Source organism: Malania oleifera, chromosome 3 (genome assembly GCF_029873635.1).
Source record: "Malania oleifera isolate guangnan ecotype guangnan chromosome 3, ASM2987363v1, whole genome shotgun sequence".
Taxonomy (NCBI): Eukaryota; Viridiplantae; Streptophyta; class Magnoliopsida; order Santalales; family Ximeniaceae; genus Malania; species Malania oleifera.
The window spans coordinates 8,397,915-8,421,860 of NC_080419.1; the positions used below are offsets into that span (position 1 = coordinate 8,397,915).

At 38.3% G+C, this 23,946-nt stretch overlaps 1 protein-coding gene and 1 long non-coding RNA gene across 2 annotated transcripts; both read left to right on the plus strand.

The window, feature by feature from the left end:
* Positions 1 to 464: 464 nt before the first annotated feature.
* Positions 465 to 1,688, plus strand: LOC131151145 (uncharacterized). Its single transcript, XR_009135702.1, has 2 exons — positions 465 to 1,123; positions 1,251 to 1,688. It is a non-coding gene; the product is annotated as an uncharacterized LOC131151145 (long non-coding RNA).
* A 6,195-nt stretch (positions 1,689 to 7,883) lies between these two features.
* On the plus strand, positions 7,884 to 11,683 carry LOC131151146 (putative calcium-transporting ATPase 13, plasma membrane-type). The gene has a single exon (XM_058102389.1). The coding sequence runs from the start codon at positions 8,443 to 8,445 to the stop codon at positions 11,539 to 11,541; it is 3,099 nt and encodes a 1,032-aa protein (XP_057958372.1). The 5' UTR covers positions 7,884 to 8,442; the 3' UTR covers positions 11,542 to 11,683.
* The last annotated feature ends 12,263 nt before the right edge of the window (positions 11,684 to 23,946 follow it).

Here is a 23,946-nt window from a genome sequence, read left to right on the forward strand (position 1 = left end):
AGCATTTTTAATTAAAATAAAATTAAAATGAAAAAAAATGACTAACCGTTTTTACTTCGTTGTTCACCTAGAATACAACAAAGGTAGTTGGAGCCGGTGTCTAGTTTCCGCTTCCCATTGACCGGCTACTGGGGGTCCCTTCAGCTTCAGTCCCTGTGTGTGCGTTGCGAGCGTGTTCTGTTTGAATTTCCCGATTGCTTCAATACTTCAATTTGCCATCTTAATTTCTTAGCCTAATGCAAATTTGACGTGGGAGCCAGAGCCAATTATGTTCTGTTGTGCTGTCATCTCTGCGCAGTGCCGACTAGCTAAATCGATCCTACAGTTTATCCCTCCGCATTCCCACACATCCCCTGAAACTTCTGAGCATTTAATAATGAAATTGATTGCCATTTTCGTCCTAACGCGGCCTGAAAATAATTTCCTGAAAATAATTCCCTCTGATCTGCGAGTGCATACCCGAATCCATCCCCCATTTTGTTTAATTTCCTTCCACCCTCTGTTTCCCTCTCCTCCGATTTCATTTTTTCCCCAAGAAAGTTCGATAGATTTTAGAGTTAATTTGGTTTTAGTTTGATAGAGTGGCCAGCCGCAGCATGCCGAGCATCTTACTCGCACCAAACCCTGCCTCTGCCTGCAGCTATTTTCCCACCTCTCTTTCTGGCAGGAAATGGCTCTTAGCATTTGCTAAAATCTATTCCCTCCGAGCATTCATCTCTCCGCTCAAACCACCATTACCCAAGAACCGCACCAATTTCTCCCGCTTTCCCTCTTATTCCCTCGTAGACATTACGCTAGCCTCCGGCGTCTTCTCCAAAAACGTGGACCAAACAGCCTCACCCAATTTTTCAAGCAGAAAAATCTTGACCATCTTCTTCGCTCAGGGGGAGTAAAAAACATAGCTTCTGCTCTCAAATCCGACGCGGAGAACGGAATAGACGGCGATGCCGAAGAGATTGCCCGCCGTCGTAAAGCGTTTGGGTCCAACACGTACAGTAAGCCCCCGGCCAAGGGGTTCTTCCATTTCGTGGTCGAGCCATTTCGAGATGTCACCATTTTGATTCTATTGGGGTGTTTCTGAGAATAAATCCACTGAAGGGGATCTTAAGGTTTGGGAAGAAAGGTAAGTTGAGTCTTAAATTTATTGGTCTATTTAATATACTTGAGAAGATTGGGTCAGCAGCCTATCGGGTAGCTTTACCGCCATCTCTATTTCGAGTTCATGACGTATTTCATGTTTCTATGCTAAGGAAATACGTCTCAGATCCTTCCCATATCATTAGTCATGTGGAGCTGGAAGTCAATGAGGCTTTAACATATGAAGAAGCTCCAGTATAGATCCTAGATAGGAAATAACAGGAATATCACAATAAGAAGATACAGTTGGTAAAATTCCTATGGAGGAATCATGCAATAGAAGAGGCTTCGTGGGAGCTTGAAAGCGAGATTAGACAGAAATATCTCCACTTGTTTAGTAAGTCATAGCAGTGATGTATAATTAAAGTAATAGTAATTTTAATTTGTTTAACATAGTGGAATTGTAATGTAGTGTATAGGATAGGTAGTATTTCGGTTTTGGGAGAATTTTCTTTTATATTTGTAATCTCCCGGAACTACCCATGTAACCACGGTATTCCTCTACCATAAGTGAGGGCAGGTAGTAAAATAAGTAGACCATTTTATTTTAAGGGATGATGAATTATATGAACAGTAAATTCCGATAATGAAATTTTATAAGGAGGGGAGAATGTAGTGACCTTAAGAATAATAGTATTTTAATAATAAAGAGGGAAGAAAATGGAAACAAGAACAAAAGGAGGCAGTAGGAGCGTTCGTCGACAACATCGCACTTTGGAGGTAAAAATAATAATTTTAAGAAATTTTCAGGCCTCGTCGATGAACACAGGGGTTCGTCGACTAGGGTTCTTCAGGACCTCGTCAACGAGAAAATACGGAGAGAAGAATTTGGGCTACTCTGAATTTCATCGACGAAGGGTAAGGTTCATCGACGAAATTACTTAAGGACTCATCGACGAGATGACGTGACTCGTTGACGAAACCTGCAGTATAAATAGTCCTAAACTTATTTATATCACATAAAATCAACGCCGCTCTCTTCTCTCTCTCTCTCTTTTTCCTACGGTCTCTCCCTCTTCTCTCTTCGATTCTAGCCCCGTTAGTCACTGGATCCACGATCTGAGGCCATCACGACGTTCCTGGCGGAGTTCTCTACAAGTCTGCCGGAGTGGATTGTCGGTGGAACGAAGTTGAAATTCATCCCAAATCCAGGGTAAGATCTTTTATTCCGTTTTTGGCCTTCTGGCAGTTGTAGGAAATGATGCAGGCCAAGAAATATTGATATTCTGTTCTGAAAAATAGGTTTTTAGGGTGTTAAGTGGAGAACCCTGCAGGTATAGGACCCGTTACAGTAGGAGAGTTTTAGCAGAATTTAGGTAAGGGAAATATGTTATGCTAGGCAATTTTACTAGGTTTCAGTATAAATATATGTTTTTATAAGATGATTATTCACGGTAGAAATTTATACAGATTATTATTTATGTATAATATGTTTAAAACTTCTGTGTGGCTTGAGGATATGGGTATAGTAAAGAAATATGTTTTACAGTATTTTCAAGATATGATTTACAGAATATACAGCCAGTGGTTATGTTTTATAGTAATTACAGTACCATGATTATACAGTTTATAGTACCATGATTATATAGTTTTCGGTACCATGACTTACAGACTACAGTTCAGTTCAGAGATACAGATGATACAGTTACAGTTTATTTCATTATCATGGTTTATACAGTTATTACAAAATCAAGATAAAACAGCTAGTTGTATATAGAAATATATTATATAGTATCAGACCCTGTTGGATCATATAGTTACAAAACACGGTACCGTAGCTACAGATATTTCAGTTTAGAGTGCAACCACCTATTTAGATAATATGTGGTAGTAGGTCAATCGTGCCCCGACGTGGATAGGCTCCCCATTAGATATGGGTTGAGGAGTGGCCGATCTGATTGAGGGAGTATAGTGGTTTACCCTGGTTGGCCAGCTAGGATAGATCCTGCCTACGAACCGCACAAACCTTTCATGAAGGGTTAAATCATGACACACAGTTATCCACACGGAAGTTTTCAGTTTTATTATGTATATACAGATTTGCAAAGACAGAAAATATACTTATGTACATTAGAAGTATTTTGACACTAGTAATCTAAAATTTCAGATATGTCAAGCAATATGGAATTGAGGGGTGGTTTCTGTTATTTGTATATTATTCATAGATCTAATTAAACAGGATTATATAGAAACATATTTTCATAGTAACTCATTTGTCTTACACTAGTAATAGCATATTTCGTCTTACTGAGCGTTAACTCATCCTAATTAATTTAACATTTTTTTCAGGTGACCCAGGTAGGCGAGCAAATCAGGCTCGCAAATAGAGGGGCCTCAGTATTGCCCTGATATTAGAGCGAGAATTTTTGGGAATATTTTGTATAGCTCACTCCAGTTGAGGATATTTCTAGGGAACAATCATATATATGTATATTTTGGAAAACAATTTAGCATTCTAGTACTGTATATATTTACATATGGTTATGTTTATGTGATTTCTGCTTCTCGCTGCTTAGGTTGATGATTGGGTTTAATTCAATTTGGTATCAGATTATTATAAGTGTTATAATATAAAAAAAAAACCCCCCATTTAAATAGCAAGTCGTTACACATATGATACCCAAACATACGGTCAGTGTCGTCACACTAAAGCAACCGATACCCTGTGACAAACGAAACCTCGTAGCGGTACATCACCAATACAGGGTAACTCACACCCATTGGTGACTAGCCAAAACACACTAGTGATATTTCACACCCTAGGATATAGAGTCGGATACTCTCGCCCACGGTAATGAATAGGTACATGGCGCAACGTACGGTAATTAGCTGCCACATAGCTGTTTCAGTGGACGGTAATTAGCCGCCACTAGTTAATTTCACAAAACCTGGAATCCTTTTGGAACTCATGTTCCTATACTCATCAGCGTACAGTAATTAGCCGTCACTAGATGTTTTACAAAATACCTAAAACAATTACACACAACCATACTGTAACATCCTCAAAATTTCTCTATTTTTTTTTATTTTAACAAATTACTCTAATATTTGAATATAATGGGCACCCCTATGCAACGGAAAACATAAATCACATAACCACATATACATGTATATACAATACCAGAATTCAGTATTTTCAACCATAGCTACATAATACATCTCTCTCTCCAGTGTTAACCACCCAAAAATACAAAACCCTACACAAAACTTACCCTATAATTAGGGTGACCAAGTGATCTCTATCCGCGAGCCTGATCTGCTCGCCTAGTTGGCTCACCTGAAAAATGTTAAAGTAATGGGGTGAGTCGACACTCAGTAAGTGGAAATATGCTATTGCTAGTGTGTGGCGACCAAGTCATAAAGTTATAATAATAGTATTTAAAACTGCATGATCTGGAAAATCTATAAAACACATGTGTAAAAGCTTAAAACATTTGTATCATCTGAGCTTTCTATCATTCATACTGCTATAACATACTACATACGATAAAAACTATAAAAATGTATACATATACATAACTGTGCTCTTTCCCTAGGACTCTGTATGTTATGATTTGACCCCTCATGACAGGGTTGTGCGGCCCATAAGCGGGACTTAACTTGGTTGGCCCTCTTGGTAAGTCATCATACTCTACACTACCTCAGCCCGGCCAAACTGTATCCACTCCAAAGTGCGAGACTGGCTGCTACCTCGTCTAACCGGCCCCCTCTACCCAGCGTACTGGGGAGCTGCATCCTCTTCGAGCATGATTAGACAATACCCACACACTATCTGAGATATGTGGTTGCACTCTATCTGTATATAGCAACGGTACCGTGCTCTGTAAACTGTATCTATCTATAATATCTCCACTAGGATCTGATATTATATAAGTATATCTATATATATATATATATACCTTTGTTGTTTTCATTATGTTTCCAAAATAACCATAACGCTATAATTTTGTACTGTAAATACAGTAAAATCTGAGTAACTGTAGCATCTCGATTCTATAATTGTATAATCTGTCTTTATAAACTGTGTATTCAGGAAAACATAGCATTCTGTAAAAACTATGATATACTAATCTGAATAAAATCTATATAAATATGTCTGTTAATCATCTATGAATAATTGTATGTACATGCTATATAACATGATATGCTGAAGTACTGTATAAATTTTACATCAGGTAAATATCTACTCAGGCCACACAACATTAAAACATTCGTTCTAGAAAAACTGTATAATAATTGGTATATATGTATCTATGAAAACTCTGTTAATATTCTTAAAACTCTAACATAGCATATTTTCCTTACCTTAACTCTGAAAAGCCCCTACTAAATTCTGGCCCTATACTCGCAGAGTTCTCCACTCAACACCTTGAAAATAAATTCCTTCATAACAAAACATTAGTATTTCTCCATGTATTGTATTTCTTATAACTAAGGGAAAGACAAATACTGAATAAAATGTCTTACCCTGAGATTGGGACGAAATCCAAGCCAACTTCACCAACGATTAGCTCTAGCAGGCTCCTAGAGAACTATGCTAGGAGCGTCATGGTGTCTTCAGATCGTCGATCAGGCGTGAATCAGGGTCGGAATCGAAGGGAGCGTTTTACAGAGAGAAAGGGTTAATTTACGCTGAAATTTGATAAAAATTTGAGTTTTTTAGTATTTATAGGTTCGGATTCGTCAACGAGACACGTCACCTCGTCGACGAGTCCTTCAATAATTTTGTCGACGAACTTCCTCCCTCGTCAATGAATTTCAGACTGTCCAAAAACCCCTCTCGGTATCTTCTCGTCGATGAGGCGTGGCTTCGTCGACAAGACCTACTTATAAGCTCGTCAACGAACTCCCTATGTTTGTCGACGAGGCCCTGTGTAAAATTTTCGGGTTATTCCATCCAAAATGCAATGTCGTCGACGAACACCTACACAATAAAATACTTCAAAGATCTTAAAGCCTACACAAAGTTTCTCCAAAAATATTTATCAGGAAAATAATCGGGAGAAACCAAGATTTACTCTCAATAATGATTTTAAAATAATGAAATATTTATAAGAGTAAAATGCTTTTGATGAAATAAATGCCCAATCAAAAATGATACTCTCTTTCAAATGATTTTCCAAAGACTAATAAAGAGAGAGTTTGAAGAGTATAAAATTTACCCCATAAAAGATTTTTGAAATAGAAATTGAAATGGGGGAACTTTGATTAAAATACGTGTATTTTGGGTATGTATTCTAGATGGTTTATAGTATGAAATTATGAGTTTTCAAGAAAATTCCACAAATTATAGATTATTTTTATTACTAGAAAAATACAGATTTTAATATAGGGATTGTATTTATTTAGTTGTGTGGTATGAGTTATTATCAGATCAGCACAGAAGTTATACAGTGTTTAGAATATCATGATTTGCAGTATACGCATGGAAATATATATTTTATAGCATTTATAGAATACCATGATATACAGACTTTAGAATCATAACATTCAGATGTTTCAGTTATTCAGATATTTCAGTTTACTCAAATACTGCAGTTTATTAAGAACAGCTTTTACAATGTTATGGTTATTACAGTTGAAACATAATACTTAAGGGATGTGTATACATATGTGTGTGTGTGTGTGTGTGTGTGTATAGATATGTTTTAGGGAAATTATTGAATTCTGGTATTGTAATTATGGTTGTATGATCTTATGTTTTCCGCTGTGTAGGTGTGTTATTTTATGACCAGGGATTCTTCGATGCCTATTTCGGGACCGAGATGTTATAGTAATTTTATTAGGAGTATCAGAGTTATGGTATATAGCTTATATATATATATAATGGTATGAATTTTTGGGTCTTTACAATATATGTATTGTATTAGAGATATGCATGTTATGTATCTATAGTAGCACTTCGGGTCCACTTAGAGGGTCGGGGCATTACAGGACAACTCACCTATTGTTCAAATTAAAAAAAAAAAAACTCATTAACTCACATAATTCTCTCATAAATTAAATACCTAACACAACTTAATGCAATTAACTAAATGTAAATAAATTCAAAAGGGAGGCCCAAGCTATGTGGGCCCTAATGGGTCTCAAGCTCGCTTGTTTTGGTGTTCAGACGACGGTATTTTCGACTAGATTGCACCCGCAAGGCTCCTGGTCGACGTTCTCGGGATTTTCTCAACGTACAAGCAACCTAGTCGTACCTGAGGGTGTCCTGGGCACAACTTGGTCGAGACTCTCAAGAAAATCTACAAACTGCTGATAGATAATTTCAACCGCAAACATGTTTCAGTATTTAGGCCATAACTTTTGCTACAGAACTTCAAATCAAGCGATCTTGGTATCAAAAGAAAGCTAACAAAATTTCCCACAACTTTTGTGTTCAACCCATTTGAAGATAGGAATGTTTTGATAGAGAAAATTGCACATCAAATCATGAGTTCCTACAAAATAGATTTAAGATTTAATGGTGGTGGACTTTTGGAGGTCGTCCGCGTGTCACCATGTCGACGAACGAAAGGGTTAGTGGTTGCCGATCCCCATTACTTGTTCCATTAATTGTTTCGAGAGAAGTTGTGTGAGGTCTTCCGCTACGCACACTCGGCACCGATAATTGGTATCAGAGCGCCGTTTGTTGGCACTATGTTTTTTTTGAAAAGCAACCACTTAAAAAATAAAGTTGAACTGTTTTTAAGCATTTTTAATTAAAATGAAAAAAAATGACTAACCGGTTTTACTTCGTTGTTCACCTAGAATACTACAAAGGTAGTTGGAGCCGGTGTCTAGTTTCCGCTTCCCATTGACCGGCTACTGGGGGTCCCTTCAGCTTCACACCCTGTGTGCGTGTTGCGAGCGCGTTCTGTTTGAATTTCCCGATTGCTTCAATACTTCAATTTGCCATCTTAATTTCTTAGCCTAAGGCAAATTTGACGTGGGAGCCAGAGCCAATTATGTTCTGTTGTGCTGTCATCTCTGCGCAGTGCCGAGTAGCTCAATCGATCCTACAGTTTATCCCCCCGCATTCCCACACAGCCCCTGAAACTTCTGAGCATTTAATAATGAAATTGATTGCCATTTTCATCCTAACGCGGCCTGAAAATAATTCCCTCTGTATATATACACACACCTGTATAACTCTCATCCATAACTCACCTGATCTGCGAGTGCGTACCCGAATCCTTCCCCCGTTTTGTTTAATTTCCTTCCACCCTCTGTTTCCCTCTCCTCCGATTTCATTTTTTCCCCCAGAAAGTTCGAAAGATTTTAGAGTTAATTCGGTTTTAGTTTGATAGGGTGGCCAGCCGCAGCATGCCGAGCATCTTACTCGCACCAAACCCTGCCTCTGCCTGCAGCTATTTTCCCACCTCTCTTTCCGGCAGGAAATGGCACTTAGCATTTGCTAAAATCTATTCCCTCCGAGCATTCATCTCTCCGCTCAAACCACCATTACCCAAGAACCGCACCAATTTCTCCCGCTTTCCCTCTTATTCCCTCGTAGACATTACGCCGGCCTCCGGCGTCTTCTCCAAAAACGTGGACCAGACCAGCCTCACCCAACTTGTCAAGGAGAAAAATCTTGACCATCTTCTTCGCTCCGGGGGAGTAAAAAACATAGCTTCCGCTCTCAAATCCGACGCGGAGAACGGAATAGACGGCGACGACGCCGAAGAGATTGCCCGCCGTCGTGAAGCGTTTGGGTCCAACACGTACAGTAAGCCCCCGGCCAAGGGGTTCTTCCGTTTCGTGGTCGAGGCATTTCGAGATGTCACCATTTTGATTCTATTGGGGTGTGCCGCGCTTTCCCTTGGTTTTGGAATCAAAGAGAACGGGCTCGAGGAGGGGTGGTACGACGGCGGAAGTATTTTCGTCGCCGTCTTTCTCGTCGTCGGCGTCTCTGCCCTGAGCAACTATAGGCAGAGCAGGCAGTTCGAGAAGCTCTCGAAAGTGAGCGACAACATACAGGTAGATGTCGTACGAAGCGGGCGGCGCGGGGAAATCTCAATTTTCGAAATTGTGGTGGGAGACGTGGTTCGGTTGAAAATTGGGGATCAAGTTCCGGCGGACGGATTGTTCCTAGACGGGCATTCTTTAGAAATTGACGAATCGAGCATGACCGGAGAGAGTGATCCGGTAGAAATCAATTCGACCCAGAGCCCGTTTTTGCTTTCTGGAACGAAGATCTCAAACGGGTATGGTCGAATGCTGGTGACGTCCGTCGGACCCAACACGGCGTGGGGGGAGATGATGAGCCACATCAACCGGGATTCTTCGAGTGAGGAAACGCCTCTGCAGGCTCGTCTCAACGGCCTCACCTCGTCTGTCGGAAAAGTCGGTCTGGCGGTGGCTTTTCTGGTTCTTATAGTCCTGTTGATTCGCTACTTCACCGGGAAAACAGAGGACGAGAGTGGGAATACAGAGTTTATCAGCGGCGAGACGAAGATCAACGACGTTGTGAATGCTGTGGTGGGAATTGTGGCGGCGGCGGTGACGATTGTGGTGGTGGCGATTCCCGAAGGCTTGCCGCTGGCGGTGACCCTCACGCTTGCTTATTCGATGAAGAGAATGATGGCTGACAAGGCTATGGTTCGGAAGCTCTCTGCTTGCGAAACTATGGGATCGGCGACCACCATTTGTACCGACAAAACAGGCACGCTCACGACGAACCAGATGAAGGTCACAAAGTTTTGGCTTGGCCAAGAGTCTCTGAATGATCGAGGAAGCGCTTCCTCTTCAATTGCTTCCAATGTGCTTGAATTGATCCAACAAGGAGTTGCTCTGAACACAACTGGCAGCGTCTACAAGCCTGCTTCAGGGTCCGAACTGGAGTTCTCCGGTAGTCCCACGGAGAAAGCAATCCTTTCTTGGGCAGTCTCGGAGATGAAAATGGATATGGAGAGGGTAAAACAGAGTTGTGTCGTTCTTCAAGTCGAACCCTTCAATTCAAAGAAAAAACGAAGCGGGGTTTCGATGAGGAAGACGGCAGATAACACAGTTCATGTGCATTGGAAAGGAGCTGCAGAGATGATGCTGGCTGTGTGTTCCAGCTACATTGATGCTTCTGGGAATATTAAAGCGCTAGATGATGATGAAATGATGCGCTTTCAACGAATAATCCAGGCAATGGCTGCTAGTAGTCTCCGATGCATCGCTTTCGCACATAAACAAGTTCTGGAAACAGAGGAAGAAGAAGAGGATGGAAAATCCCCCAAAAAGCTTCAAGAAGACAGGTTGACCCTGTTGGGCATGGTGGGTATAAAAGACCCATGTCGACCAGGCGTGAAAGGGGCGGTGCAGGATTGCCAATACGCCGGAGTAAACATAAAAATGATCACCGGCGACAACGTTTTCACCGCGAGGGCTATCGCCACCGAGTGTGGAATTCTCAGGTCTGATCAGGACATGGATGGAGCAGTGGTGGAAGGTGCAGAATTCAGGAACTTCACACCAGAGGAGAGAATGCAGAAAGTAGAAAAAATCTGTGTGATGGCTAGATCCTCCCCCTTTGACAAACTCCTAATGGTGCAATGCCTAAAACAAAAGGGCCATGTGGTGGCGGTCACCGGCGACGGGACTAACGACGCGCCTGCACTGAAAGAAGCCGACATAGGCCTTTCCATGGGAATTCAGGGCACCGAAGTCGCCAAGGAGAGCTCCGACATAGTCATCCTAGACGACAATTTCGCCTCAGTCGCCACAGTGGTGAAATGGGGAAGATGCGTTTACACCAACATCCAAAAGTTCATCCAGTTTCAGCTCACGGTAAACGTCGCAGCTCTAACAATCAACTTCGTGGCCGCAGTTTCGTCCGGAGAAGTCCCGTTAACCGCGGTTCAACTGCTCTGGGTGAACCTCATCATGGACACGCTGGGCGCCCTGGCTCTGGCAACGGAAAAGCCCACGGCGGAGCTCATGGAGAAGCCGCCGGTGGGGCGAACGGAGCCACTGATCACCAACATCATGTGGAGGAACCTGTTGGCTCAAGCTCTGTACCAAATAGCAGTACTGCTGACTCTGCAACTCAGGGGAGAATCCATCTTCGGGATCGACGAGAGGGTGAACGACACATTGATATTCAACACATTCGTGCTGTGCCAGGTCTTCAACGAGTTCAATGCGAGGAAGCTGGAGAAGAAGAATGTGTTCAGGGGGATTCACAGGAGCAGGCTGTTTTTGGGGATAATTGGGATAACCATAGTTTTGCAGGTGGTGATGGTTGAGTTTCTGAAGAAGTTTGCGGACACGGAGAGGTTGAATTGGGGGCAGTGGGGAGCTTGCATTGGAATGGCAGCTGCGTCATGGCCCATTGGTTGGGTGGTGAAGTGCATCCCTGTTCCCGAAACCGCGTTCTCCAGCTATCTTCAGCCGGAGAGATTGAAGCACATACTTAAATTATCAGGTAGGAAGTGAATGTTTGGTTACGGGATCATTGTATGTTTTAGGGACTTGTATAGTAAATTATTCATTATTTTATTCTTTTATATTTTGTTTGTATGTAGTAATTTTGTATGTAATTAAATTCACATGAATTCCTATTGGGTGTGTTTGTTCCTTTGTTTTGGTGCCTTTGGATCAAAGATTTTACTTTAAATTCTATTAAAAATAAAAGTTTATTTTTATATGATTAAAATTATTTTAAAAAACTATATATTAACAATGTGCAAAATCAATATTTTGTTTGTTTTTATATGATTAAAAGTTTAAAAAACTAAATATTAATGCTATGTAAAATTAAATTTTTGTTCGTAAATTTGATATATATATATATATATATATATATTTTATTTTTCTTCTTATTTTTCTCGATTACCAAACATAAAAACATGAAATCCTTAATATTTTCCTCTTTTTTTTTTTCCTAATATTTTCTGAGTTTCAATCTGTACTTTAAATTTGTGGGAAAAGATTTAAGGATAAGAGAAGATGATTATAGTTTGAATATAAAGATGAGTAAACAATAAACATTTGTCATGAACTGTTTCATATTTAAATTAACTACATTATAATATATTTTTTAAAATATTGTATATAATAGTATATTGTGTACAATATATTCTTAACTAATAATAATTATATTATTTACTTGAAAGGTAATTATCATTATATTATGGCTTTTTATTATAATATATTGGTGTTCATGGTCTTCTGGGTATTTCATTCATATAACTAGTCCATTACTCTCCACCATTCAACTTTATTAATTATTAATGATTAAAGTTTAATTTTAAATAAAAATTTGTAATTGGAGGGATTAACTATATTTCTGTCCTTAGATTGATTAACTTTGATTAGATGGTGCAAAATATAAATTAGATTATATTTCAAATCATGAAACTAGTTTATTATTAAAAAAAAATTAATTGTAGGATGTAAAAGGTTTGCAAATCACCACACACTTTTAAGTGGGTGAGTATTTCTATTTATAATAGTGTTTAATTGTACAATCTTATTACATAACCATGATAAAGGAAATAATCAAAACAGATTTGTGAATTTCGGTGTTATCCCGAGGGGGGTGAATTGGGTATTTTAAAAATTATTATGTCCTTTAAGTTCTAATTTCAAAAACTTGTAATTACAAACTTGCAATCTACTTTACAACTAGCTCAATATTTCACAGTTAATCAATTTAATGTATGATTTTGTCAATCAGCCAATTTTACCCAATTACTTTACAGATCTATTATATATTCAAAACATTCACAATATTCACATAAATAAATGTACGCGGAAATTAAAAGGAGTTAAGGGGAAGAGACATGCAAACACAATTTTACGAGGTTCAGCCAACCCAGCCTACGTCCTCGCCTTAAGCAACCCACTCAATGATTCCACTAATCCTTACTTCTTTAACTGGAGCAGAGCTTCCCTTAACAGTCCGCTACTTACAAGAGGCGTAGCTTCCTCCTCAACCCTAGTTCACAACCCAAACTGTGAATACAATTTTTTTTTGCAAAACTCAAAATGCTTCTAACCAAACTAGTGAGGACAATAGAAATCCTAATACATACTCATATGATAAAATGTTGGAATTTGTGTAATTCCAAAAGGAGAGGAGTGAATTGGGTTTTAAATGTTTTTTGACTAATTTAAATATTTCGCCGATTCACCGCAAATCATATCTCATTCATAATACAAACGTGTATGTAAAATAATTAAACCATGAGTGCAGGCATACACGTGTTCAGTATGTCTCATTTAATTTAAGTGTGTGCGTGCAAATAATTGCTACAGTAAATGAACAAGCATACCCTATAACGACATGCTATTCATTTTCCAATTTTTTTTTTTTTATACTATAAAATTTATAATGCTCTGATACTAAATTGGATTAAACCAAACCATCAACCTAAGCAGCGGGAAGCGGAATTCATATAAACAACACCATATATAAATATATACGATACAAGAGTGCTAAAATGTTCCCCAAAATATACATATATGACTACTTCCCAAAAATACCCCCAACTAGCTAGGGTTATACATAATATTCCCAAAAATACTCACTCTACTAACAGTACGATACTGAAGCCCCTCTACCTACGAGCCTGATCTGCTCGCCTACCTGGATCACCTGAAAAATATTAATTCAATGGAATGAGACGATGCTCAGTAAGACCAAATATGTTATTGCTAGTGTGTGGCAAATGAGTTACAATACTATGAAAATCTGTTTCTATATAATCATATATAACTAAATCTTTAAATGCAGTACAAATAATATAAACCACCACCATTTTCCATGCTGCTTAACATATCTATATTTTAGGTTTCTATACATAATACTTTAGATATATATATACGTATATTCCCTGTTTCTATGAAACTATACATACATAATAATAACTGAAAACTTCCTTGGATATACAACTGTATCTCATGATTTAACCCCTCATGACAGGGTTGTGCAGCCCTTAGGCTGGATTTAACCTTGTAACGACTCGAAGAATAATGGTATTTAAATAATAAAAAGAAAAGGGAAATCGAAACAGGAATAGAAAGAGGCAGTGGACGACGTTGCATTTTGGAAGGGATAATCCCAAGGAATTTTTCTGCTCCTTGTTGACGAACACAGGAGACTCGTCAACGAGGGTATAAAGGAGCTCGTCAACGAGGACAGGACTCGTCGACAAGAAGATACCGAGAGAGGATTTGTGGAAACCTAAAATTCGTCGATGAGGGTTGAAGTTCGTCGACGAACTTTCTATAGGACTCGTCGACGAGGTGACTTGGCTCATGGACGAATCCCTTTGTATAAATAGCCTAAAACTTCGTCTAAACGCACAAAATTCAGAAATTCTCACACACTCTCTCTCCTCTACGCCCCTTCTACCTTCTCTCTACGATCTCGAGCCAGATTTCCTCCAATTCGATGATCTGAAGTCACCACGACGCTCCTACGAAAGTTCTCTGCAAGTCTGCCGGAGCGGATCGTCGATGGGGCTGAATTGGAAACCATCCCAAATCTAGGGTAAGGCTTTCTACTCAGTATTTGGTTATTTGACAGTTATAGGAAGTGTTGTACGCATAGAAATACTAAACTTTAGTTCTGGAAAATGTTGTTTTCAAGGTGTTGAACGGGGAACCCTGCGGGTGAAAGGGTATTTCTCTTAGGGACTTTTCAGGACTCAGGTAAGGGGATAAACTAAGCTAGTAATTTTATGAAAAATATGTATATTATTATAGCATTTGATTTCAGGAAATAAATATATTTATATATGATTTATATTTGGGAAAATACTGTTGAAAATGATGGTATGTTAAATATGCAAAAAATACGTTAGTGTGCCATGAGTAGAAATTGTTATGAAATGCTATTTTTGGGAATGTGTTAGTGATATGGATTTTATAACGGAAAACTAGCGTACGGGCCAAGATTTTTATATTTGTTTGTTGACGTATGGGTCGAGCTATGGATTTGATTTTCCAGCGTACGGGCTGTGCTATGGAAATGATTTGCCAGTGTAGGGAACGAACTATGGAAATGATTTGCCAGCGTACGGACTGTACTATGATATTATTTGCCAGCATACAGGCTGAGCTATGGTAAAATGTGAAATACCAGCATACCGGCCGATAATTTTCATGATATACGTATATATGAAAAATGATATGATTGATTTGATAATTAATGATATGAGATATTCATGTATCACAGTGTTAGTATATGTTATATGATATCAGAATCTGGTTGGCTTGGTCTAGGCTAGCACTTGCATGGTACCGTCGCTATGTGTCCATGGTCATCATGATTATGATATTTGTGTTAACGCCGCTGTATGGAGTGGTGTGAGATTGGATGGTCGATATGGTTTTTAAGAAGTGTGTGAGCACCCTTGGTGTACGGACCAGGTCTGGCAGACCCATTAGACTTATAGACTGTACTTTTGACTTGACAGTGGTCGGCCAACCATTGTTAGGTCCCGCCTTCGAGCCACACAATCCAATTATGTATAGGAGAGCGGGTAAAGCCCCGCTAATCTAGTACGGTAGATCTGCCCTTCTAGAAAGGTAAGTATTTTGATAGGGTTGGATTTGTTTTGTGGAAATGGCCCTAAGACATCTTTTTGGGTTGAGTGTTGTGTATATATATACAGTGATTGTAGTAACTTTGGTTTTGTGATGTATGGTATAATGAGATGTATATAATTGTATGTTTCTTGCTGCTTAGGCTTCTGTTATATGTTCTGATATAACCCTAGTACCCACAGGTCCAGGTGGATTATGATCTGCTGAGCTTGTGATATTGATTTAATTATATTAAAAAAATGTGGAAATTAAGCAGGTCGTCACTAACCTGGTTGGCCGACCAGGTTAAACCACTATACTCCGTTAATCTGATCAGCCATCGTCAACCCATATCTGATGGGGAGCATGTCCACTCGTGGGCTCTATATGATCGACTTACATAATACGTATTATCTGAATATGTGGTTGCACTCTATATTGTATGTAGCAACGGTACCGTGCTCTGTAAACTATATCTGTAATGTCCATTTGGGTCTGATACTATATAATACATCTCTCTATATACAACTATCTCTTTTACCATTCTGTAATAATTGTATAAACCATGACGTTGTGATAAATTGTATCTGTATCAAATGTATTTCTGAAATGAACTGTAAAACTGTATGTCATGCTACTATAAACTGTATCTGTGTCAACTGTATAATCATGGTATTCTGTAATTATTATAAAACATATCCACAGTCTCTATATTCTGTAAAACATAACTCTGGAAAATACTGTAAAACATGTTTCTGTACTATATCTATATTCTCAAGCCACACATTAATTTGAAGCATATTAAACATACTTGATAAACTGTGTAAATTTCTACCGTGAATAATAATATGATAATAACGTATAATTTATACTGAAAACATACTAGAATTGCCTAGCATATCATATTTCCCTTACCTGATTTTTGCTAAAATCCCCCTACTATGGTGGGTCCTACACCTGCAGTGTTCTCCACTCAACATCCTGAAAACCATATATCCCAGAACAATATATTACTATTTTTACATCTACAACATTTCCTACAACCGCTGGAAAGTCAAATTTCAACAAAAAGGTCTTACCCTGAATATGGGATGAAATCCAACTTCGTCCCACTGACGATCCGCTCTAGAAGACTTGAAGAGAACTTCCCCATGAGCATCATAGTAGCCTCAGATCGTCGATCCGGTGACTAACGGGGCCGAAATCAAAGAGAGAAGAGGGAGAGACTGTAGGAGAAAGAAAATGAGAGAATTTCGCTAAAAAATTATGCATTTAACCCTAATTTAGGCTATTTATACTGTGGGATTCGTCAACGAGCCATGTCACCTCGTCGACGAGTCCTGTAGAAAGTTCATCGATGAACTTGCACCCTCATCGACGAATTTCAGACTTCCCAAGAATCCTCTCTCCGTATCTTCCCGCCAACCATACGGGACCTCGTCGACGAGATCCTGAAAAACCTTCGTTGACGAAACCCTTGTGTTTATCGACGAGGCTGGGAAAAATGTATTGGGATTATTACATCCAAAGTGCAACGTCGTCGACGAACACAAATTTAAATGTTTCCATTTTCCTCCCTCTTTATTATTTAAATACCATTATTCTTCAGGTTGTTAGACCCATATAGAAATTTAAGTAAGGAAATTTAAATAAGATAGGGATAGAGAGACACACGATATTTGTTATCGAGGTAAGACCAAACCAGCTTACATCCCGCCCTTAGGCATACCCCCCCCCCCCCCCCCAAGGATTGCATTATCCCTGCTCACTTAAATAGGTGGTGCAAAAGCCGTTACAACCTCTCCTTACAGAGCAAGGTAAACCTCAGTTCAATTACAAGGCTAAGCCCAACTTGTCTCTTTTACGGGGCGGAGACTCCCCAATTTAATTTCTCAGGAAGAACCAAACCGATCTCTCTTACAGGACTGAGACTTCCCTGTCACACCCCAAACCCACAGATGGATCCCAAGTGTGAAAATAGTAACCTAACCTATCTCTGTATCAATCAAACATACATGATACAATACTGGAAGAGGGTACGACCCCCTAGGGTATACGAAAGCCTTACAAAGCATACACATATACATCCATACTCATCAACTACACAGCGGAAACCGTTCAAACTATCCATATAGCATACCATACCGAAGTCTATACAACACTAGGATATACATTCCCATAATTACAAGACATACTTCGGGTGTCTACAAAAAAAACCATCATGACAACCTAGTTACAAAAGTCATACCTATCCAGGCACTACTTTAGCTAAACGACACCCCCACTTCCAGAAGCTAGAACGTCAGTTCTGGCTACCTGAAGTACCTGAAAACATTTGTATATACATTCGTGATGAGACACCTCTCGGTAAGGAAGAAAGCAGGTTATATCAGTGTGTGGCATACTAGTATTATTTTACGTCAAACATAAAGTTATGCAATACAATACAATTTTGAAACATTTCCATATAGTTCCATACAGTTCTATACAGTTCCAGTATTTTCAAAAATTCTTTCCAGTACATACTGTAGTGACCTGGGGAATAATAGTATTTTAATAATAAAGAGGGAGGAATGTTACTGGGCTACCGCCAGCGTTGCATGGTCAGAATGCTATTTGGGTGGTGGTTGATAGATTGACGAAGATAGGGCACTTTCTACCCATTAAGATTAGCTACCCTATGAACAGGTTAGCAGGGATTTACATACAGGAGATTGTTTGCCCCATGGAGTGCCGGTACCCATAGTCTCGGACCCTGATCCTCGTTTTACATCATAGTTCTGGAGGAGTTTGTTGGAGGCATTGGGGACTCACCTGGCATTTAGCACTGCTTTCCACCCTCAGATCGATGGTCAGACTGAGAGAACAATCCAGGTATTGGAAAATATGCTTCGTGCCTGTGTGCTAGACTTTGGAGGTAGCTGGATTTAGTTTTTGCCGCTAGTTAAATTTGCTTATAATAACAGTTATTAGACTAGCATCGACATGGCACCCTACGAGGCATTATATGGTAGGAGATGCCGATCTCCTCTTTTCTGGAATGAAGTAGGTGAAAGGCGAGTTTTGGGTCCAGAGATAACTCAGCAAGCGTGTGATAAAGTCTGACTTATTCGAGACATGATCAGTGCAACGCAGAGTCGGTAGAGAAGCTACGCGAATACTCGCCGCAAAAACTAAAATTTGAAGTGGGTGATCATGTGTTTCTGAGAATAACTCCACTGAAGGGGATCTTGAGGTTTGGGAAGAAAGGTAAGTTGAGTCCTAGATTTATTGGCCTATTTAAGATACTTGAGAAGATTGGGTCAGTAGTCTATCGACTAGTTTTACCGCCATCTCTATTTTGAGTTCGTAATGTATTTCATGTTTCTATGCTAAGGAAATACATTCCAAATCCTTCCCATATCATCAGCCATGCGGAACTGAAAGTCAATGAGGCTTTAACATATGAAGAAGCTCCAGTACAGATCCTAAATAGGAAATAACAGGAATATCACAATAAGAAGATACAGTTGGTAAAAGTCCTGTGGAGGAATCATGCAATAGAAGAGGCTTCGTGGGAGCTTGAAAGCGAGATTAGTCAGAAATATCCCCACTTGTTTAGTAGGTCATAGTAGTGATGTATAATTAAAGTAATAGTAATTTTAATTTGTTTAGCATAGTGGAATTGTAATATAGTGTATAGGATAGGTAGTATTTCGGTTTTGGGAGAATTTTCTTATATATTTGTAATCTCCCAGAACTACCCATGTAATCACGGTATTCCTCTGCCATAAGTGAGGGCAGGTAATAAAATAAGTGGACCATTTTCTTTTAAGGGATGATGAATTATATGAATAGTAAATTTCGAGGACGAAATTTTATAAGTTGGGGAGAATGTAGTGTCCCAAACTATATATATAGTTTCAAAACCTGGTAATATTAATATTTATTAGTGTGGCATGAATTATTCATATAATAGTACTGTACTAATATGTATTATGAACATTATGGTTACAGTTTACTAACAGAAATACTATGGAAATATTCATTCTCAGTAGTTCTAGAATATTATGTTTAACAGTACCATAATACCCTAAAATTTAGTTATTCAGACAGTAGTTCAGATATATATATATATATATATATATATATATATATTAAATCAAAATATTAGACTGTTTATTTAGATTTTCAGATACACTTACAAGGTTATGGTTATTTTAGAAACCATAATAAAAGCAGTATATTATAGGTATCAGTTACCTATATAGTATCAGACCCTGATAGATCAGATAGCAGAGCACGGTACCGTAGCTATAGATATTCAGTTTAGAGTGCAACCACTTTAATTAGATAGTAAGTGGTATGAGGTTGATTGTGCCCACTTTGGGAGAGGCTCTCCATCAAATATGGATTGAGGGGGCCGATCAGACTATCGGAGTTCAGTTGACTTACCCTGGTAGGCCAGTCAGGATAGGTCCCGCCTTCGGGCCGCACAACCCTATCATGAGGGGTTAAATCATGACATACAGCCATCCAGGGAAATTTCTCAGATATTATGAGTACTATCAGATTTTTAGGAATTGTAGTATTAATATGAAAAGTAATTTCATACAGATTGTCATGTTAAGTTATGCAATTAATGGTTTTTTATTATACATTTTGTAATCTTAGCATTTCGAGTTCAGTTATTCATACTATTCTTAAATCAGATTATTTTTACCAAACTATAGCTCAGTGGCCACACACTAGTAATAGCATGTTTCGTCTTACTGAACGTTGGCTCATCCCAGTGTTGAATTATTTTTCAGGTGAACCAACTAGGCGAGCGGAGCAGGCTCGTAGGTAGAGGGGTTGTTGTACTGCCTTTTTTTAAAGTGGGTATTATTTTTGGGTGGTATGTTTTGTAAACCCTTGGTATCAGTAAGGGTAGTTTCGAGAGAACAGTGATGTTTGTATATAGTGGGATGATTTGACACTCTGGTATTGTATTATGTGTGGATTTATTTTATATGATTGGCCTTCCGCTGTTTAGGTTAATGATTGAATTTAAAATTAGGGGAAAATATTTTATTTTACTAGCAGGATGTTACAACTTAAGTCTTCATGCTTGTCTTTCTTTGACTCCATATTGTCTTCAAGCTTCAATATACTTTAAGCTCTTAGCAAGTTCTCTTTAATATTCATGCTCTCATGATCTTCAAGCTTTATTGAATCATCTTTGAATCCATGCCTTAATATTCTTTAAACCTCATTTGATCATCTTTCTTTGGAGTATAAGCTTTCAATGATCCTTGTGAGCACTTGACCTTTTATTCACATACTTGAGTCCTGAAATATCATCACTTAACCAAATATGTTAAATTCCTCTGATTTGTTATCATCAAAAAAAGATTTTAAGCCTTATAAGGCCAACAAAACCCTTTATTACTAAGTTGAATTATGCTTAAAAGATTATGCTTTAATCCATCCACTAACAAAACATCATCAATTGTAAGGGAGGGTTCTTTACCTATTTTACCAATCTCGACGATTTTACCTTTAGCATTGTCACCGAAGGTCAGATACCCTCCATCTTTTTTGAATTAGGGTTGTGAACTTTGTTCTATCCCCGATCATATGTCTTGAACACCCGCTGTCCAAGTACCATTTTTCCTTCGATAGAGTGGTCCTAAAGCATACCTAAAAGGAAGGATTTACGGTGTTACTTTTGGAACCCAAACCTTCTTAATTCTTTTTAAGTCATATCTATTTTTAGTGTTCACTTTCCATTCATTTTTTATTTTGACATACTTCTTTTTAAGTGGACAATTAAACTTTATGTGTCCTTTATTCTTACACAAGAAGCAAGTAGTGTGTTCATGAATGTTTGTAGATGATGTACTAGCATAGTATTTTACTAATCATCCTTTGTTGTCCAACCATCTTTTCAAAATTCTCTTTTCCTCTTGTGAAGTTGTAAATGATTTTATCTTTATCTTCAATTTTACTTTTAAGATTACTTATTTCTAAGTCTTTCTTGCTTTCACCATTTACTTATAATTTTACTAACTCTTGAGACATGTTGTTAATTTTCTTCATTAGATCATCAATATGAGATTCTTTTTCTTTTTCAACTATTTTAGAACTTTCTAGCTGATTCTTAAGATTCTCATTTTGTTCTTTCAAAGCTATGTTCCTTTTAGTTACTTTAATGAACCTATTATGTAAGGCGAATAATTTAGCTTGGATTTCCTTATATGAAGGCATACTATCACATGAATCATTACAAGATTCTCCACTAGATTCTTCTAATGAACTATAGTAAGAGTTTATGTAATGTCCTACTAAATTAATTAAGATTTTTTTTAAATAACAATTACTGTGAAATTCCACTGCTCTGATACCTTCATATATAAAACTAACCATCCACCTAAGCAGCAGGAAGCTAAAATCACACAACCACCACCATATATAAATATGTACAATACTAGAGTGCCAAAATACTCCCAAAATATACATATAAAGCTACACCTCCAAAATCCCTCATTTGAGACTAAAACTATACAGAAAAAAACCTTTCCCAAAAATACTCACTCTATCGATAGGCAGCACTGAAACCCCTCTATCTTCGAATTTGATCTGCTCGCCTTGCTAGATCACCTGAAAAATATAACTTAAATGTGATGAGGTGACGCTCAGTAAGAAGAAACATGTTATTGCTAGTGTGTGGCAGATGAGATACATGCTTGCAAAATCTGATTTAGGAAAAAAATACCATAAATAACATAACTGAATGAAACCTGTATACCTGCTGCAAAATACATCACATTTATGATGCTTAGCATAAACTGAGTTTTGTGAATATCTTATTCATACTACTGCTAATAACTATAAGTATGTCTATTTTTTGTAAATTTTCTTTTATATATATATATATATATATATATATATATATAATAAATGAGAAAATTCCCTAGATGGATAGCTAAAGTCATGAATTAACCCTTTATGACAGGGTTGTGCGGCCCGAAGGCTGGACCTAACCTGGCTGGCCGACTAGGGTAAGTCAACTAAACTCTGACAGTCAGATCGTGCCCCCTCAACCCATATATGATGGGGAGCCTGTCCACAACATAGGCACGACCAACTTTTGAATACCACCAATTATCTGAATAGGGATTGCGCTCTGAATTGAATATAGCTACGGTACCGTGCTCTTCTGTTGAATATGGTCCATCAGGTTCTGATACTATATACATAACTGATATTTCTAAAATACTATTTTTACCATAATTTTGTAACAGCTGAAATAACCATAACACAATAAATACTGAGCTGAATAAACTGTAATAACTAAATAGCTAATACGTATGCATAACTGAATACTTGAATTTTCTATTTAACTGTATAAACTGAATGTTATGGTTTTGAAATGGCTATATCACAATATTCTGAGAAATACTGTTAAATACAAGTTTTTTTGTGTGTGCTGAAAATCATGGTATTCTGAAAATTATGGAAACCTTGTATTGGGCTAATAATAAACTCATGCCACACAATTAAATGTTAATATTATCAGGTTCTGAAATCGCACAAATAATATGAATAATTTGCTGGAAACATATAATTTATACTGAATCAAAACAATTTTACCTAGCATAACATATTTCTCTTACCTGATTCTGACCAAAACCCCCTACTGTATCGAGTCCTACACCCACAGGGCTTCCCACTCAACACCCTGAAAACCATATATTTCGGAACAAAATATTACTATTTCTACATCTACTGCATTTCCTACAGCCACTAGAAAGCCAAATTTCAACAAAAAGTACTTACCCTGAATCTGGGATGAAATTCAACTTTGTACCATCGATGATCCACTTAGGCAGACTTAGGGAGAACTTCCCCAGGAGCATCGTGGTGGCCTCAGATCGTCGATCTGGAGGTCAACGGGGCCGAAATCGAGGAGAAAGAGAGGAGAAGCCGTAAGGAGGAGAGAGAGAGAGAGAGAGAGAGAGAGTGTGTGAGTTAGGTGGATTTCCTGCGAGAAAACTGAGTTTAACACTATTTATACTGCGGCCTTCGTCAATGAGCCACGTCATCTTGTTGATAAGGTCATGAAGAAGGTTCATCGACGAACACAATCTCCTCATTGACTAATTTCAGAATTTAGAAAACAACCTCTCGGTATCTTCTCGTCGAAGAAACATACCCTTGTCGATGAGACCCTATGTTATCCTCGTTGACGAATCCCCTGTATTCGTCGATGAGTCCTATTTAAATTGCTGGGTTATTACACCCAAAGTGCAACGTCATTGACGAATTCTGCTGCCTCTTTCTGTT